This window comes from Penicillium hordei (genome assembly GCF_028827395.1).
Source record: "Penicillium hordei strain IBT 12815 chromosome Unknown utg000006l_segment0_segment0, whole genome shotgun sequence".
Classification (NCBI taxonomy): Eukaryota; Fungi; Ascomycota; class Eurotiomycetes; order Eurotiales; family Aspergillaceae; genus Penicillium; species Penicillium hordei.
Genome location: NW_026623147.1, coordinates 935,631 through 954,470, shown reverse-complemented (window position 1 = coordinate 954,470; position 18,840 = coordinate 935,631). Strand labels below are relative to the sequence as shown.

Sequence of the window (18,840 nt, the reverse complement as noted above, 5' to 3'; positions counted from 1 at the left end):
GACGTCCACTACTTGTATATATATACCTTAACTGGCTCAACCTACTGTGGAGAGGGATCGGCCGATACGGCCTTATTGGGATCAGCTATAATAACTGGCTCAATCCGTGAACATCAATGGATACGTGGAGAATGCAACTGGCAATATACAGAAATCAAGATACACAAACGAATCAAATGGCCAACCACATGAGCATATCCACGTGTATGACGTAACCACAATATGGCCTAGGCCTGGGTAGAACAACCGTGGAACCTTGGAAGGCACCTATATTGTCCTCTATTCTTCTACTATTCTGGCAATTCATCCCTTCTTCAACATCTGCACCGTTGGAATCATGGCTACATTCGTCACGCATAAGATCATGGGCACCGCCCTTCAAACTACTGAGAGGTATACAGACTTGCAAGCACATGGGGTGGGTGCCTTTGGAGTGATCTGGTATATCCCCTAATATATATATATTCTCTTCGTACTATAAAACCACTAACAGCCAGTATCAGCTCGGCGCATGATTCAAAGGCCAACCGAACGGTTGCCATAAAGAAGATAGGGAATCCATTTGATGGTTCTGCCCGGGTCAAGCGCACGTATCGCGAGGTTCATTTGATGAATCATTTAAAACATGATAATGCATGTGCGGAAAAAGAGACGTAGTATGATCGTGGACACTAACCGCCTACAGTTAATCAACCTCACAGATATCTTCATCTCACCAGCGGAAGATCTGTACGTGAATCGCTTCTTTATTTTCGGATTCAATTATACTAAACGTTTGGGAATACAGTTATCTTGTGATGGACTGTTGCATGACAGACCTTCATGAATTGATTCAATCAAGATCGGACCCATTGGATAACAAGTTCATCCAGTTCTTCACCTACCAAGTGCTGGTATGTCTGCCCGAGTGACCTGGAAAATACCAGTGTAGCTTACTATATCAGCGAGGGTTAAAATTTATCCACTCCGCTGGTGTGATTCATCGTGATCTCAAACCCAGCAACATTCTGATCAAAGAAAACTGCGACTTGAAGATTTGTGACTTTGGTCTAGCTCGAGAACAAGATCATCAGATGACTGGCTATGTCTCCACACGATATTACCGAGCTCCAGAAATCATGTTGAATTGGCAGAGATACAACTACGCAGTGGATATCTGGAGCACTGGCTGCATTCTAGCAGAGATGCTCCTAGGGAAAGTCCTCTTCCCGGGTACAGACAATGTGCATCATTTCAAACTGATCACTGAGATCTTTGGGAAACCACCCAAAGAGATTATGAAGACAGTGTACAGCGACATTGTATGACCGAATTCTGAACGGCTAGGTTGGATACGGAAGAGAAGATGCTGATTACAAGCTATAGACGATGAAGTTTGTGAACTCGCTACCTGAAGCAGAGCCCCGATCACTTAGAGCTACCCTGGGAGATGTTGACTCTGAAGGTATGCCCGTCAATATCTTCATTGATATCAAGTTCCTCCTGATATATCTACCTCCAATGATACTGACTTTGCTAGCCATTTGTCTCGTAGAGAAAATGCTTGATATAGACCCACAGAAGAGAATCACAGCGGCGGATGCCCTAGCCCATCTATACGTTTCGACCTATTCGGACTCAAACGACGAACCCGAGTGCGAGAAACAAATTGACTGGTCTTTGTTAGATTCAGAAATGACAACGGATCAATGGAAGACCAAAATGTATGTATTTCCCAATCTGCAGCACAGTGATTCGAACTTATCGGTTGAAGGTATTTCGAGATTTTGAATTATCATACCGGTTCTTACAACTGGGAAGACACTGACCCCAAAGCCCACGAGGGAAGATTTGAGGATTGGATGCGTACGGAGATAACGGTGGGTACATATTAGTGATACTTACGAAGCTAGTTCTTATTCTTCTATATAAAAACGCATTAATTTATCATTTGAGCATAATCGTTGAGCTATCGCTCCAGTGTATATACAGATACCATGGGCACATTGGTAGAACCGATTATAATTGACTTGAGCGGCGATACCTCGACTGATCAAGCAGCAGACTGTATCACATCCAAACACGGACAACTCGACGTACTCGCGAACAACCTGTTATTATGCAGCGATGGCCAAGGAGAGGAGTTAGAAGGTAAGTGTTTTAGCCCCGAACCTGATGGCTATCGGATGTTCGCACGGTATTGAAAGGCCTGCATGTGAGTTTGCCACGAACATCGTGCATTTGGATACTTCGATGAGGAGTGCGAAATCGTTCATTTCTCATAAGAATAAGAATAAGACAGTCCTACCTATACAATAAGAAATGAATGATTTATTCTAAGGGTCAACGCGATTGACACTTGACAACCCGACAGTTACCTAGGCATCTCGAACGGCCAAGTCCATAGAACTAGAAATAGCCAGGTTGAGGTACTAGATACTTCCTACAATGAGGGATGTTAAGCTAAATCAGAAGTACCCACTACTTAGTACCGGATAGCCTGATAGGCGAAATGAACCTCGGCAGTTTCGGTCGAAGCGGAGATCTTCTCTACTTCTTTTATTAACTCCTCAACTCCTCATCCTTCTTTTTTGCTTATTTTGTCCCTTATCTCTCTCCTACTTCTGTACAATTTGTAAGTTCTTCTGCCCCTAGCGGGTGATCTATTTGTTTTCACTTTCCTCGCCCCAATCTCCGCACATGGGAGCTTCCCCGCATTGACACCGAAAACTTCCATGCCAATAGTCGGCATCTTGAACAAAGACAAGCTGCAGAAGCGAAGAAGAGCAGAAAACTGACTTATAATCTGTGCAGTCTCTCTACCTTCATACATCATGGCCGCGGATCGTCTAAGCTCGCTTCTGAGCCACCTCAAGCCCGGCGCCACTAACGGCCTCGCTGCTATGTAAGTCCTCATCCTCAAAGGAGCCCAGTTGTGCTTGATGGGGTTAACAAGCAAATATAGTACACAAAAGAACCCCGACGATGTGGTCATCACTCTAGCAATCCGCACACCGCTAACAAAGGCGCGTAAGGGCGGGTTCAAGGACACAGAATTGGACTACATGCTCTACGCCCTGTTGAAGGAGACCCTGGCTAAGTCACAGATTGACCCTGCTCTGATCGAGGATGTCTGCCTCGGAAACGTATGTTTAATCTCTTCTCTCTACTCCACAATTCTAAATATGGCATATTCTAAACCCCAAAACAGGTCAACGAAGTCAAAGCCGCCTACATGGTCCGCGCCGCAGCCCTTGCCGCCGGCATCCCGCACACCGCCGGCGCCTCAACAGTGAACCGCTTCTGCTCATCTGGACTGAAGGCTGTACAGGATATCGCGAACCAGATCCAGCTGGGTGCCATCGACATCGGTGTCGCCATGGGTGCCGAGCTGATGTCCGCCGCTGGCGACCGACTGGAGCAGCCATTCAACGAGGAGGTCCTGCGCAACCAGGAAGCCGCTGACTGCATGCAGCCCATGGGTCAGACTTCCGAGAACATCGGCAAGGACTTCGATATCCCCCGCGAGCAGCAGGACCGATATGCTGCTGAGTCGTTCCGCCGTGCTGAAGCTGCCCAGAAGAATGGCTGGCTCGATGACGAAATTGCTCCCATCACCGTCAAGGTTAAGGACCCCAAGACTGGCGAGGTTAAGCAGGTGACTCTGTCCCGTGATGATGGTATTCGTCCCGGTACGACTTTCGAGTCGCTTTCCAAGATTCGCCCTGCGTTCCCCCAGTTCGGTGATAAGTCCACCGGTGGAAACTCCAGCCAAGTTACCGATGGTGCCGCTTCTGTCCTGCTCATGCGCCGCTCCAAGGCTATTGAGCTGAATCAGCCTATCCTTGCTAAGTTCTGCGGCGCTACCGTTGCCGGTGTTCCCCCTCGCGTTATGGGTATCGGCCCAACTGCCGCTATTCCCAAGCTGCTGAGCAAGTTCCAGCTTGATAAGAATGATATTGATATCTACGAGATCAACGAGGCTTTCGCCTCCATGGCGGTTTACTGTGTTAAGAACCTTGGTCTTGACCACGCTAAGGTCAACCCTCGTGGCGGTGCTATTGCCATTGGTCACCCGCTCGGCGCAACAGGTGCGCGACAAGTCGCGACCATTCTGAGCGAGGCTCGCCGGACAAAGAGTAAGGTTTTGGTCACTTCCATGTGTATTGGAACTGGACAGGGTATGGCTGGTCTCTTTGTCAACGAGCAGTTGTAAATATCCTGAGATAGTCTAATCAGATAACAAAATATATCATCTGTAATGTACAGAAATGAGTTAATTACAACCGAATAGTATGGTATCAAAGGCTATGTAGGCCAAAAGCAAGAACTCATAAATCATGAAAAAGATAATGTACCAAATGAGCGGCCATGATATCACTTAGCATCATCTTGTTTCCCGGCCTGACTCTCCCTCTTCATCCTCTCCTCCGCAGCCCGCGCCATAATTTCCCTACGAGAAAGCGTCCCGCCAGAAGCACCATCTCCACTCCTACCTCCAGTCGAGTCGCCCTGCAATCCACCGAGGACAAACTCCCCACCAGTCCACCCACACTCATCAAACTCCTCCCCACCCTGAACATTATCCCAATCACCAGGATTGTAAAACTCCTGACTAGACAACTGGTTCCCACCAGACTTCCAATCAGCACGCTCAACTTCCTTCTCGATCTGCGACGTCAAATCCCAAAAGTCACGGTCATGAGGCCCGAACACGCAATGCGCAAGCTCATGACACAGCGTCTTCCGAATAGTACGATAATCACGGTATCCGTCGTAGGCATCCGTTCGCAAACGCAACTCAATCACCTCGCCTTTATTCCGGTTCAGACCTAGCGTCCGCGACTCGCTCGTCGTGTGTTCTGCAGGGTTCATTTCCGTCAAGAGCGGTACGGAGAACTTGTGTTTTGCCATGGCAGCGCGGATCCCTGGGTCATCTCTGAGACGTTTCAGGAAGTCGAGAGAGCGGTCCGGGTTGGGGAGGTAGGATAGTGGGAGGAGACGGTGGAAGGTGTAGTTGTTGGCTGAGGATGAGATGGTGTGGATGCCGCCGCTACGGCTGGAAGGTGTTTGTTTGTTGCGTCTTGCGGCGCTTAGGGCGGCAGCTCGTGATTCTTGTCGTCGCTGTTCGCTGGCGGATTGTTCGTGCAGATCGGCGATTGCTTTGGCGGGGGTGCCGAGGAGGGTGATCTTGAACTTCGGGGAGGAGGTTTGGAGAATTGCGGAGAGGAGAGTTGGTGGGAAAGGTGCTTTCTGCATTCCTGGCTTTGGGGCTATGAGGAGCTTTTGGTTGTCGATGGGGATGTTGAGGACGCGCTCTATCTCGGAGGTGAGGTCTTGGAGTGTTGCTGAGGCGGAGACTTGAATGATATGCGCGGTCCCGTGGTGGTGGACGGTTAGCTCATTGCGGGAGTCCATTATAGCGTCTTGAGATAGGCGATTGTAGAGAGAGAGAGAGAGGAAAGAACTCGCGACAAGAAAAAAGCACTTAAAATGACATGAATAGATAGGCGCGAATTCGACCCGGTTCCACGGGGATAGGTTTTGTCAGCACGGAGATAAGTGGAGGATACTGACAGACCACCATTCTGGATGTAGGCAATCTGGTAATAATAATTTTCTAAGAACAGATTCTTTGAATACTAGAACGACCCAATTACATTTAGTATTGTCAGTTACCGAATCTCTGATACAATGCCAATGACCTGTTATCGTATCGGCGACGATCATATACCCTAGGGTGTCAGTTCGGGGAGACTCGTCAAATGGGCTTATAGAATTGATTATTCTCGAGTCTCCAGGAACTTTTTACGAGTCTCCCCGAGCTGGAACCTGATATACCCCTTTTAACTGAGCTACGAGTCCCAATCATCATGAAGGTACGACGTCATTACCGGCAAATTCACTAGTGTCAGAGTGCCTGTGGTGGGATACGTGGGATACCGGTGGGATGCCGACGACAAACCATCATCAGTCTTGCACGGAGGGTATTATTATTTGGCATTCTATGGGCGATGTGTCATGATGTAATGAACTTATTAATCTAGTTATCAACAAAATTTTTCCATATATTTAAAGAGAGGGAACAATAGGTCATTTAATGCCTTGACTATATTTGTTCGATTGATTTTTCTTTATATTATCGAACAATCACCATGGGCCCAATTCGCATTGGCATAATTGGTCTTTCACCTGGTGCATGGGCAGCTAATGCTCACCTACCCTATCTGCTGAGCTCTGATTCAAAGTACAAAATTGTGGCTGTTTGTAATTCATCTGCGGAGAGTGCTGCGAAGAGCGTCGAAGAACTTAAGCTTCCAGGCGAAGTAAGGACATATGGAAATGTGCAAGGTAAGTGACAAAAGTTTTCTTCCTCTGTGCCTTTCTTCAAAATATAGTAACATACCTGACTCCTATGACCAGATATCGCCGATGACAAAGACATTGAGCTTGTTGTTTGCGCTACGCGAGTAGATCGCCATTACATGTCTATTCTTCCTTCCCTAAAGGCCGGCAAAAATGTATTTGTCGAGTGGCCCCTCGGGAGGAGCCTTATTGAAGCAGAGGAGCTGCTCGATGTGGCAAAAGAAAAAAATGTTAAGCTCGCTGCAGTTGGCCTTCAAGGGCGGTTCGACGCTATTGTCGAAACTTTGAAAGGCATCTTGGCAGAAGGAAGAATTGGCAAAGTCCTAAGCACTACAATCACTAGTCAAGGATTTATTGCAGGACAGACGGAGCTTGAAAGTCAGAGTTACTTGGTTGACTATGAAAGTGGTGGCTCTTTACTCTCAATTCCGGCTTTACATTTACTCGATACGGTTCAGGAAGGTTTGTTTTAGGACCCGATACTAGGAAACTTGTCATCCGTCACTAATTGATCATAGTCCTTGGCGAATTCTCAAGCTTCCAGTCTCTCCTTTCAAATCAACGACCAGTGGTTAAAATTGTTAATGCCGATGGTTCTGTGGTCAAAGAAAATGCCGAGAAGACAAATCCAGATCACTTTATGATTCAGGGTTCGCTCAAATCAGGTGCCGTACTTTCGGCGATAATTAGAGGCGGAGCACCGTTTAAGGGATCCCCTGGACTTGAGTGGAGCATCTATGGCGAGAAAGGAGAGATCAGAATCACAGGCCCTAGTGCGTTCATCGAAATTGTCGGCACAGACAACATTCAGCTTCACGACTTTGCCACCGACGAGATAAAGGAAGTTGCGCTTCAGAATGGTGCTTTTGCCGAGATGGGTCCGATAAATAGAAACTTGGCCCGTGTTTATGAGGCGATTGCTGCTGGTGACAAAACTATACTTTGTGATTTTGAGGGTGCTGTGAAAAGACATCAGTTTATTGAGGAGGTTTATTCTCAAAACCCCGGAGTGCAGTACAAATAGTTCGCTTGTCTATTTCCCAAAATCTTTGACAAAATACGAAAAAGAACTGCATATAGTCAGCCTACCAGAGATTAGTTCCCTACGGCAATAGCACGGTCTTTCTCATGGGAGCAGATAGATATACAAGGAAGAAACGCTAGAAGTAGATCTCTCTTCAAGCACCCAACCCCGACTCTTGTCGGGGATGCTGTGTAAAAATTTATGGTAATATACAATTCCGCATCTGACACTGAAATCAAATACATGCGAAGAAATACCGCTAAATAGGGATTGTTTACCGAGTAACTCATAATGGATTGGCGTGGTTTCGGGTACGAGCCGAGAAACAGTGTGAAGTTCTAGGGAATCTGATTACTTTTACTGTAAACACCTTGATAACGCAACTAATCCAATTTGTACAATCTGCTTTTCTATTCCCCTCTTTTCCATTGTCTAATCATTCCAACGACTCCGTAGGAATTCTCCGTCATCCCATATACAAACCATTCATAAGACTCCACTGGTTGAAAACCCACGGTATCCATTTTTGGTTTCATCATGAAAGGGCTACTGCTGGTCGGACCTGCACGATGTTACTGAACTCTTAGCAGTATCAAGAGTATCACTAAACTTATATTGGAAGTATAGTTATATAATCAACTTGGCTTGAAAGGACTTTCCGTTTCAACATTGGCTTTAACCTTGAGACTATTGCAAACCATGGTCCGCAATTGCTAAACTGGCTATGGTGGATCTAGAATGAAGTTAGTGTTGTCAGAGGGGGCACATATCAGTTCTAAGGGTATATTGTAATCTGGAATTTGACCCACACAGACAGTGGTTTTAAAGCCAGCATTGCTCATTTACATGCGAGGGCAGGCGGAAGGGATCTGCCGCTGTGCGATATATTGCTGGTTGCTAGGGCCTGGTCTTGTCAGCCTCGCGCCAATAAGTCCGTCTCATTTAGCAGACCTGGTTCCTCCTGCAGTTCCAGGTATTCGGGAAGCCATCGGTTCATTGGTAATCAACTAATATTGATGACTTAGTTATGGACCAAGGAACCCTAATATATCTGCAAACTTAGAAATCCACTTCGCCTGAAAGTTGTCGCCCAACGAAACCGTATTCTCCTCCTTCGCATTAGCTTCCCATTCATCTCTTTCAACGGAATTCCACAAGGGGTCATTGCTTGGAAGGGGGAACTGGAGTTCACCGGCAGTTAATAATGGCCTGTCTTCCTGACTTACGTTGCTCAATTTCACACATAGCTTATACAATGCTATATTGAATCGCTTGATCTCTTCGACGCCCACCCAGACAAATGAGGGCAGGTCGGCTTGCTTATATTTGGCGAGCATGTTCGGATAAAAGAACATACCCAGTCGTCGACAACTTCCAACAAGTGATTTGAGTAATGTTAAATCCGTAGCGGAAATAGACGCTTTCAGGTCGAAGTTGACGACACCTTCGCTTTTCATGAGAATAGACAAAATAACGTGAAGTAGGATAGCCTGGTATGTCGCCATTGGCCAGAAGCAGGTGCTGCAGGCCCCCTCTACTTCTGAGGCATCCCATTTCTCCTATGGCTTGCACGTTAGCAAATTGTGTATGTCATAAATTACTTATCAGACGGACCCTTTGATCTCGTATAGCAAAATCAAGTTTATCATGAAGCTCCACTGCCGCAGCCTGCGCAGACCGCTCTCCCGAGGCCCACATACCCATAGCCACCATTGAGTGTAGAAGTAGTGGGGTTTCCTGGTGTATATCGAACGTTCCTTTATGGATGAAAGGCCAACGGGGATGAAATGTCTCAAAGTAACGATCGACGCACTGCTTTCTCTTCTCCCAATAATATATTTGCGACTGTTCATCATTCCGAAATGATGAAAGTGGCGCCAAGGAACTAGGATATTGCTCTTCTGCAACACCATCGTGCTCTTGAAAAGAACATTGAATGTTGCGACGAACACACTCCTCACATGGCACGCCCCCTTCACACCGACTCTTGCATGCGTGGCAACTCGCACAAGCTCGGCGCGCGCGATTTAGGGGCTCTGTTATTTTGTGCTGTTTTTGAACATGGCGTCGAAGTGTATCACTAAATTGCAACGTTCTATAGTTAGAGTTGGTGTTGAATAAGGATAAGTGTAAGCACGCGGATACCTTCGGCTAAATTGGCGACTACAGGTGGAACAGACAAAGACCAGCTGCTGGGCGTGTTTTGATTCTTCATGGCGCTTTAGATGCTCCTTACGCCGGTACCCAGCATTGCAGCCAGGAAATTGACACCGGAACGCGTCGTATGCGAAAGGGTCCGAAGGGCTCTGAATGAACTCGATTTCGCTGCCGAACCCTTCCATCAGTAAAATTGGCTCTAGCAACCAGTGTCCTCTCAGAAATGGCCTGAAATTGAAGGAACTGTGGGCCTTGCTGAGCTTCGCGTGGGTGTCCGGGTTGCAAAGATCCTCCCGTCGGCCTCCCACCGGCTCCCCACCGCTTCTAGGCTTGGAGAGAAATCTGGGATACAGTGAGCAAAATTTTTAAGCTCTTACTTATTAGAAAACCTAATTGAGAATCTGAAATAAATTACAAAGCAAAAGCCGGGTATAAGTATCTCTCAAACCCCCGATATTTGGCCCAACGTTATAGCTCAGTGAAGTATGTCATACCTCGGACCCATGACTCCTTCTATACTCATCATCGGCGCCACCGGCAATACCGGCCGAGCTGTCGCCAAGACATTGCCAAAGTTGCTTCAATCCGGCAGCACTTTGTCCGAGCACCGCATTATTGCTCTTACTCGCTCCTCAGACAATCCAGTGGCACAAGAGCTTGCCAAAATAGCCGGAGTTGAAGTGATCGAACAGAACTGGGTTGAGATCACCGCCGACTGGCTCCGCGAACACCAAGTTGCTAGAGCATTCATTGCATCCCACAATGAGCCCAACCAATTTGCCGAAGAGTCGACCTTCCACCTCAACGCCCTCAACGCCGGCGTCAAGTATGTCGTGCGGATCTCAACCACGGCTGAAAATGTCCGTCCGGACTGCCCTGCCTACTATGCACGCCAGCACTGGGCCATCGAGGCTCTCCTCGGCTCACCCGAGTTCGACACCTTGCAGTGGACCTCTCTTCAACCGAACGTCTTCTCGCCATTGGTCATATCCCCCGCTGCGGAATTCATCAAGAAATATCGCGAGACTGGAGAGCAGGATATACTTCGGTTAATCCTGTCAGAGGATGCACCCGTCGGCATTATCGACCCTGACGAAGTTGGTGTTATTGCAGCCCATCTCTTGTCTCAAGACGACACTTCCGCCCATAATAAGTCTAAATACGTTCTGAATGGACCCGAGGACATCACTGGAATGCAGATTGTCGCAATGGTTGAGCAGCACATTGGTACGCCTATCAAAAATGTTAGCTACAAGGACGTCTCGTTCATCGATATGCTGTATGAGTACCAGTATGCGGCAACCAAGCAATCGAAGAACGTCATCTACTCAATCAAGCGGGCAGCCGAAACGTCGTGGGAAGGGAAATGCTCGACTTCTACGACCAGCAAGGAGATCCTGAAGCTAGCTGCTCCAAAGCGTACACCTGCTGATACCTTGAAGGCTTTACTTGAAGGCTAAGGATGTAACGGGACGGACCCACTTCTCACTATATGGTCTTGCCGCATAGCCTTTTTCCACACCTTCCCTTCTTCAAGCTTTTTGTAAACGGCATGTTGGCCTAGTCGGTATTGAATCAATTTAGCTTCAGTCCTTCACGGAAACCATATGTTGAAAAGTAATGATCTAGAGAGTGAAACAACTTGCTTGTATTGGGAAAATGACTCATGAGCAAAGAAATCGATAATTGAAGACACCGGTTCCAGCCAAATAATAACCGTTTAGTATAAGACTGCGAGTTCAGTGGAATTCAACTGGGCACTTAGAACCTCTTCGTTAGTAATCAGTACTACCTAATCGAAACCATGCGATCCTTATAGAATCTCAGGAAGCCTAGGTATTGTTTTTGTTTTATTTTTTTCTAACCAGTCCCTTTCACTTAGAGTCTACTTTCTGAGATTGCTTCTGCTTTACCTTAGTAAGTTACTCTTTACTCTGAAGGGTGATTAGAAACCTGCCATCCGGCCTCCCACCTATAACCCGGCCTCCCACCGGCCTCCCATCTGTCTCTCAGCGGCTGGTTCCCACCATTGGCACTCCACTCAGCCGTGAAGTTACTAGTGATGTCGCGAATGATTGTTCGTATTTTGCAATGCCCTTAATCATATGCAACCCAAATGATCCATAGGGTGTTTATAGCATTGTCTGTCGTAAAATATTGTATTCCGGCCTTGTTCTGGGAAGTGGGCATCGGCTGGTACTTCGTAATCTCGAGTATCTTCAAGGTTAACGTGTTGGGATAATACTTGCTTTAGCTTTTATGTGGGGCGTCGATGAACAATCGAGAATCCTAACGAACAAGGTTGGAGCCGGATGGATTAGCGATCCGACGACAGTAGCACTGGAGTGCTTGGAAATGTAATTGTATCAAGAACTGTAACTAGCAAGATTGGAGCCGGATAGATTAGTGATCCGAAGACAATAGTGTTTGAAAATGTAGTTGGCACTGGATTGCTTCGTAATTGTTATCAAGCCGCATCGAAGGAGCAGAATATTTAGTTATATATAACTCGAGGGGAGGTCATGGCTGACCTGTTAACACTGTCATTATATGGATAGCTGATAGCTTTTCTTTTTACCTTAGTTGTGTTGTACTACTACGCTCTTGAAAATGCCTGCTTTCAATTTCTCGACCACTGGGTCCGAAGTAGTTGCTGCGTTGCCAGATCGAGTCACTGGAAAGACATGTAAGTATATCTTCCTGCGAACAACCGGGTTTCCTATATAATTGGAACGAGGTTTTGCTCGATTCTATGTTGCTGAGAAGTTATTAGTTGTGATCACTGGAGCCAGTCATGGAGGGCTTGGAGCCCACACGGCCCTTTTCCTAGCAGCCGCCAATCCTGCTGAGATCATCCTTCTCGGGCGTTCCGAAGAGAAAGTCTCTCCAGTCATGAAGGAGATCAGCAAAACCAGCCCCTCTACCATTGTTCGATTTATCAAAATCGACCTCACGTCCTGCGCATCAGTGCGCGCTGCGGCAGCGGAGATTAGTGCATCTGTATCCAAGATCGACGTCCTCATTAATAACGCAGGGATTATGGGTGTCAAGTTTTCTCTGACTGCTGAAAACGTGGAAAGCCACCTGGGCGCCAATCACATTGGTCATTTCCTGCTCACCAACCTCCTTGTTCCGAAACTTGAAGCATCTGGCGGTGGCGCTCGGATCGTAAATGTATCCAGTGCCATGTACCAGTTCAGCCCGGTTATGTTCGACAACTACAACTTCTCCGATGGCAAGACCTACAACGCTTGGACGGCTTACGGACAGTCCAAGACAGCAAATATTTTGTTTGCCGTTGCATTGGCTAAGAAATTGGAGAACAAGGGGATAAAGTCCTATTCGTTACACCCTGGAGTCATACAGGCAACGGGTCTATCGTCCGGAGTAGACCCTGCAGCGTGGCCAGTTGTGGGACCTATGTTTGAAAGCAAGAAGCTGGAGATGCCGAAGGAAAAGAACATCGAGCAGGGCTGCGCAACTACTCTTGCTGCGATTCTGGACCCCGCGCTTGACGGTAAGTATATTAATATTGGTGGCTGAACGAGTAGAAAACGGGCTGACAATTTCACGCAGATCAATCAGGTTCATTCCTAAATGACTGCAATCCAGAAAAGGTTTTGGATTACGCCTCTGACGCCTCCAATGCAGACAAGCTGTGGACTCTGAGTGAGAAAATTGTCGGAGAGCAATTTTGCTACTGAAATGCCTCTCGGCTCTACTTCCAAATGATTTGACGTGGCTTCCGGCACATATAGCGAGGGTTACCTGCCTTCGTGTTCTTCGGTATCTAGGAATGTTGAAGTGAATTTATTTGGAACATATACATGGCTTTTCTTTTCTTTTCGGGCAATGGCGACGTAGAACAACACCTCAAGATAGCCCACAAATAGGCCCAAGCCCCTAGCCCACAGCCCATTTATGGGGGCCCTTGAGGCCCTTATCAAAGCCTATTTCTATATATAAATATAGTCTTAGCACGTATAAAGTAGCTGATTAATGGATGTATTTTACGTATATACCAACCTATATATTTAGTATTATTATATTATCATAGTAAGAAGTAAAAATTAAGTAGATATTATGTCGAATACTAAGTCCGAATACATGGTAGAAACCAGGTAATATACCGGAAACATCATGTGACATTGGGTACCAGGCATACCATACAAAAGTGCATATTACAGTTAGTCATCATGGTCCGCACAGATTGTTGAAATAGCGGGTTTTGTCATTTTAGTTAGTTAGAGTTATCAACATTGGTCATTTATACCATACATTGTTCGTACACCAGCTTTCCGTCATATTATACTCATTTTAGTATTATGATGCTAGATCTTATACAAAATCACCCTAAATAGATTTCATTTGACCAGTGGTCCACGAATTCGTACCCAGGGGGATTACTGAGTATTAGTACAAAGAGATATATATTTTGATTGATCGGCCTAGGTGACTGAGTTATTTTAGAATCACTACCTTCTCTATAGTAACGGTAATTTAAATACCTAAAAAAACCAGGAAAAAAAATACATTAATTATATAGCCACGATAGATTGGCATGTTTATGTTGTTTGGTTCATAATGGGGGCCTATTAAACCTATGGGCTTTCTTGAGGTCTAGCCAAGCGACTACTACTCGCACCTTCCGGGATACGACGATTCGCGTGTACTCGGTCGGCTGTATTTCCCCACGGTGCAAGAAGAATAATATTATTATAAGGCAAAGCGATTTAGGCCAAAAAGCAATAACGTATTTCACAAGCGAGTGACCACCACAAGCGAGCGGCCACCTCGAAAACACATAGTAGATCTGATTTATTCTACATTTATATTTTAACAACCATGTTATTGTTTTATCTCCTCCTTTGTCGACAGTCATTGATAAGACTTATTAACACTTTATATCAATTTTAAAGAAAGTAGAAGGCTATATTATCGCTATTTCAAAAAAATACCGAAAATTACGTTATAAAAAGTTAGAAATATATAGGTCTTAATCACTAAGTCATATATATTTCTAAAATTCCGTAGAGATACTAAATATCGCCTAAAAAGCATAAGTATATAAGGAAATACCTATATAGATCACCGTTGTTAGGATATCAAGTTGTAATCTATCGCATCTACTATGTGTTTTCGAGGTGGCCGCTCGCTTGTGGTGGCCACTCGCTTGTGAAATACGTTAAAGGCTCGGTTTGCTAAATGAAAATGACCTGAAATCTGTCGCCCATTAAAGAGCCTTGTGGTGATTGAATACTTACCAGGACCTGAGAATAACCGACTCTAAATAAACCCTAAATAACTCCCGGGGTATCTGCAATGCGGAAAATGTACTTGGTAGCGCTTGCTTTTCCGGCCTTCAAGTCTTTCAAGGCCTCCTCAACACCTTCCAAGCCTCGAGGCCTAACCTCGAAAGGATGACCGGAAAAACTGCCATTTTGTAATGCTCTCGTAAAATACCGAGAGAAAACGAATCCTAGTTCCTCGTAGTTACCAAACTCAGGTTGGTTGTGCACGGATCCCACGGAAGTAATCGATTTGACCGCAGGGGACACGTCCAGGTCATTGGGCAATACAAAATCAATTTGTCCGCCCGGAATAATCGACTGCCTTAAGACCTCTGCGCTCTGCGTAATGATGATGGTGTCAAGTGCGTGCTGCACAGTAGAATGTCCAGCCAGTACAAGGCTGTCTTTTATTGCTTTTGTCGTTGCCTCTATTCCTTCACGGTAGTCGATCACTGTATCTCCTTTGCTTTGATCTAGGAGGCTCCGTACATATTCGGATCCCTTCCCTGCGATAGCAATGATGGGGTGGATGTTGCTGTTGCACGCCAATTTGATCGCGTATGAGCCAACAGCCGTGCTTGCGCCGTAAACGATGAATGGGATCGGTTTTACTGCAGGTCTCCACGGTGGTGGGAATTGAAAGTGCGCGTACAAGGACAAAGCAGCAGTCAGGGCAGCGAGAGGAATTGTTGCAGCTTCTGTGAATCTTGTTTAGCTATGGTCTGTATGAATTTTATTGTCTTGGCGTACCTTCAAATGAGGTGTGCTTGGGCAGATGGAAAGTTGTATGACTCCAGGCAAGTGCAAACTCAGCGTACGAGCCGCCGGGCGTACACATTTCGTGGAACGCTGCAACGCGATCGCCTGGCTTGATGAGAAGTTAACACCGACCATTATGACTAGTTTAAACGACTCACTTTAAATTCAACCACGTTAGATCCGACCTTTTCAACCACACCGGCAATATCGTCCCCCTGGTTCAGTCCCTTCTTGGCCTCAATCATCATGTCGAGACTGCTGTCTCCAGAAGCTGCAAGGTCTGGGACCTTCCAGTCCTTGGGATTCGACCCAGACACGATCACTTTGATAAGAACTTGGTCATCGTTTGGCTCAGGAATTGGGCTCTCGACAATCTTCACAGTTGGCCCTGCCAAATTGAGAACCTCCTTCATGATTTTCAGTGAATGTTCGAATTTGAGTAAGTTGAACTATTCGGGTAGAGTCGAAGGCAAGATGTTCTATAACCAACTCAACCAACTCGCACATTTGCCTTAAAAAAAAGTTTGATTATAAATTGGCTCTTAAAGCCATCTTTCATTTAACAGGTTTAATGAGGCTTTTACCTCATCATCGCACATTCAGTTGCGTCATCAACAATTTATTCACTGCTCAGCGAAGTGCCAGTGGTGGGAGGCCGGTGGGTGGCCGGTGGGAGACCTGTGGGAGACCTGTGGGGGACAGGACGCTGGTTCGTAATCTCCCATCGGAATAAATTACCGGCAAAGCACAAGTCATATAAATATACGTAAAGCACCCTTTCAAACTCGGAAAAGAAGCTCAATCATGGCCGCTGCAAGAGATAATTCTAAGCCCTACATACCTGTTGCTGGTGGTGCGGATGATGGCTGGTCAAAAGAAGGCCAGGCGACAGCTACATGCTACTGTGGCGCAGTACAGTTGGCCTTTGTAAGTGCTCCCAAGCATATAACTTTGTTCGATGTATTCCGCTAATACCACAAAAAACTTCAGCCAACACAAGGTCCAGGCCTAATCGACACATTCGTGTGCCATTGCGTGGACTGCCGAAAAATCACCGCATCCATGTTCACCACCGCTTTCATTGTGGCAGACACACATCTGAAACACATACGTGGCCAACAAACCCTCAAGTCATTTAGCCAGTCGAAAACTATAGCCTCCGGCAAGGCAATGACAAATTTTTTCTGTTCTACATGCGGCTCGCTCATGTACCGCATCAGTGAAGTGTTCCCGGGATATAGTATCCTGCGTACCGGAACAGTGGACGATTTTACCCTACATGAAACGAAATTGAAGCCCAGGTGTGAGGTATATACCAGCAACCGCGTGGGATGGCTTCCGGGTGCAATTGATGTGGAGCAGGTTAAGGGAGCGGCTTTAACTCCGAAGGGTCATGGTCCTTCTGAACTCACGAAGTAATTGGGGCTTCGGTATCTCGACTTCTAGTTACAGATTCACTAGGGACAAGTATAACCACTCGTACACCTAGGTGATATTCGAACCTAACGATCCACGTTCCATTAGCTAGGCTCTATATGAGTTGATACTACGATCTTTTCCACCCCATCCCACTAAAATTGTCAAAGTGCAGTGCGAACGTACAGCCAATTACAGTACACGAATAGAGAAATCAAATTGCCTTTTTTTTAAATTCGATCTGTAGCAAATTCCCAGGGTCTATTAAAGGCCAGAGTCGCGATCTGTGCCATGTCCTCTGGCTGCTCCACTTTGAAATCGGTTTAAAATACCCTGTCTCCACCATGTACTCGACTTAGTATTCAACACAGGACCCTATCCGTCGTATCCCTCTAACGTTTTTTGACAGAAACCTGGGGTATGAATAATGTATGGTATAGATGGCTGTCGAATAATAAGATTGATTATGCTAAGACCTAAATTTTATATAAATCCGGGTTGAGATGGGTTATTTAGGGGTTTTCAAATCGAGAATCATAACCCGAACCCGCTGCGGGTTCGGGTTCGGGTTGAAGATCTTGACCCGTATTGCGGGTTATGGGGCAGACTAAACCTACTCTCTCATATAGGCGATGCCTTCTATAGATTACTGTCGAATACTAAGTCTTAATACATGGTAGAAACTGGGTATTATACCACGAGCATCATGTCATTTCGAGTACCAGACATACCATATATCACGTTTAGTCATTATTACCGCACTGATTGTTGAAATAGCGGGTTTTTGTCACTTTAGTAAGAGTCCTCAACACCTATAAGTCGTAAGTTCAATCCCATTTTGAGTAGCGAGTACTAAGCCAATCTATTATAGGAAAGATTGCTTTGGGAAGTTGACATATAAAGCAGTAATGGTTGGCTAAGCATGTTATATTCCAAGTATCTAGCTTTTCTAGGTATGCAGATTTAAGCGCTCCGTTTCCCATTGCAACAATGTTTCAGAATTAGATAAAGTAGTGGGATAGTTCAGGCCGAGTGTTTGCTTCAGCATCGTGAGCTGAAGATTTCCAGGTGAAAGCGAGATTAGCCATACTGTTCAACGTGTCGGGATGGTTCTCGCCGAGCTTTGACTTGCTCGTCTTCATCACCTGCGCCTGGAGCTGTTCGGCCTCCCCCCACAGTCCCTGGTTTCTAAACGTTGCTGCTAAGCTAGACATGCTTTCCAGGGTGTCGGGATGGTTCTCACCAAGCTTCGTCTTCCGAGTCTTCATCACCTATGCGTCGAGTTTCTCGGCCTCATTGAACCGTCCCTGGCTCCTATACGTGCATGCTAGGTTGCCTATGCTTATTAACGTCGAAGGATGGACCTCGCCGAGTATTCGCTTGCTCATCTCTGTCACCTGTATTGGAGCTTCTCGGTCTTCTCCCACCTGCCTTGGTTCCAATAAGTCATCGCTAGATTGGCCATGCTCATCAGGGTGTCAGGGTGGTTTTCGCCGAATTTTCTTTTGCGAGTCTCTATCACCTGTATCTCGAGCTGCTCAGCCTCCTCCCACTGTCCTTGGCTCCGATACTTTAATGCTATATTGGCTATGCTCGTCAATGTACGAGGATGGTCCTGCCTAAGCGTCGTCTTGCGAGTTTCCATCACCTAGACCTGGAGCTTCTCGGCCCCATCCAACCGACCTTGGCTCTACTACGTCAATGCTAGGTTGGCCATAGTCGATAGTATACCCGGATAGTCCCCGCCGGGCTTCGTCTTACTCGTCTCTATCACCTAAGCCTCAAGCTGTTCAGCCCCACCATCCCTGGTTCCTATACGTCGATTCTAGGTTGGCCATGCTCGTCAGG

The 18,840-nt window shown here is 46.3% G+C and overlaps 9 protein-coding genes across 9 annotated transcripts; 6 read left to right on the top strand and 3 right to left on the bottom strand.

Moving 5' to 3' along the window:
* Nucleotides 1-658: 658 nt before the first annotated feature.
* Nucleotides 659-1,307, top strand: N7537_011036 (uncharacterized protein; the record flags this gene model as incomplete). Its single annotated transcript, XM_056902090.1, has 3 exons — nt 659-729; nt 788-893; nt 945-1,307. The coding sequence occupies 3 exons, from the start codon at nt 659-661 to the stop codon at nt 1,305-1,307; spliced, it is 540 nt and encodes a 179-aa protein (XP_056747377.1).
* Nucleotides 1,308-2,813: 1,506 nt separating this feature from the next.
* On the top strand, nt 2,814-4,195 carry kat1 (putative 3-ketoacyl-CoA ketothiolase (Kat1); the record flags this gene model as incomplete). Its single annotated transcript, XM_056902089.1, has 3 exons — nt 2,814-2,884; nt 2,945-3,125; nt 3,191-4,195. 3 exons carry the CDS (start codon nt 2,814-2,816, stop codon nt 4,193-4,195), a joined length of 1,257 nt encoding a protein of 418 aa, XP_056747376.1.
* A 161-nt stretch (nt 4,196-4,356) lies between these two features.
* On the bottom strand, nt 4,357-5,397 carry N7537_011034 (putative zinc metalloproteinase; the record flags this gene model as incomplete). The annotated part of the gene is made up of 1 exon (XM_056902088.1): nt 4,357-5,397. The coding sequence occupies one exon, from the start codon at nt 5,395-5,397 to the stop codon at nt 4,357-4,359; it is 1,041 nt and encodes a 346-aa protein (XP_056747375.1).
* A 737-nt stretch (nt 5,398-6,134) lies between these two features.
* On the top strand, nt 6,135-7,369 carry N7537_011033 (Gfo/Idh/MocA family protein; the record flags this gene model as incomplete). Its single annotated transcript, XM_056902087.1, has 3 exons — nt 6,135-6,330; nt 6,403-6,807; nt 6,864-7,369. 3 exons carry the CDS (start codon nt 6,135-6,137, stop codon nt 7,367-7,369), a joined length of 1,107 nt encoding a protein of 368 aa, XP_056747374.1.
* A 1,025-nt stretch (nt 7,370-8,394) lies between these two features.
* N7537_011032 (Zn(II)2Cys6 transcription factor domain-containing protein) lies at nt 8,395-9,867 on the bottom strand (the record flags this gene model as incomplete). The annotated part of the gene is made up of 3 exons (XM_056902086.1): nt 8,395-8,928; nt 8,984-9,464; nt 9,515-9,867. Coding segments are annotated over 3 exons (1,368 nt in total), but the record flags the coding sequence as incomplete, so codon positions are not given.
* Nucleotides 9,868-10,029: 162 nt separating this feature from the next.
* On the top strand, nt 10,030-10,986 carry N7537_011031 (SDR family oxidoreductase; the record flags this gene model as incomplete). The annotated part of the gene is made up of 1 exon (XM_056902085.1): nt 10,030-10,986. One exon carries the CDS (start codon nt 10,030-10,032, stop codon nt 10,984-10,986), a length of 957 nt encoding a protein of 318 aa, XP_056747372.1.
* Nucleotides 10,987-12,136: 1,150 nt separating this feature from the next.
* Nucleotides 12,137-13,230, top strand: N7537_011030 (SDR family oxidoreductase; the record flags this gene model as incomplete). The annotated part of the gene is made up of 3 exons (XM_056902084.1): nt 12,137-12,212; nt 12,300-13,043; nt 13,103-13,230. The coding sequence occupies 3 exons, from the start codon at nt 12,137-12,139 to the stop codon at nt 13,228-13,230; spliced, it is 948 nt and encodes a 315-aa protein (XP_056747371.1).
* A 1,593-nt stretch (nt 13,231-14,823) lies between these two features.
* N7537_011029 (uncharacterized protein) lies at nt 14,824-15,989 on the bottom strand (the record flags this gene model as incomplete). The annotated part of the gene is made up of 3 exons (XM_056902083.1): nt 14,824-15,515; nt 15,568-15,685; nt 15,735-15,989. The coding sequence occupies 3 exons, from the start codon at nt 15,987-15,989 to the stop codon at nt 14,824-14,826; spliced, it is 1,065 nt and encodes a 354-aa protein (XP_056747370.1).
* A 391-nt stretch (nt 15,990-16,380) lies between these two features.
* Nucleotides 16,381-16,995, top strand: N7537_011028 (GFA family protein; the record flags this gene model as incomplete). Its single annotated transcript, XM_056902082.1, has 2 exons — nt 16,381-16,503; nt 16,567-16,995. The coding sequence occupies 2 exons, from the start codon at nt 16,381-16,383 to the stop codon at nt 16,993-16,995; spliced, it is 552 nt and encodes a 183-aa protein (XP_056747369.1).
* Between the last annotated feature and the right edge of the window lie 1,845 nt (nt 16,996-18,840).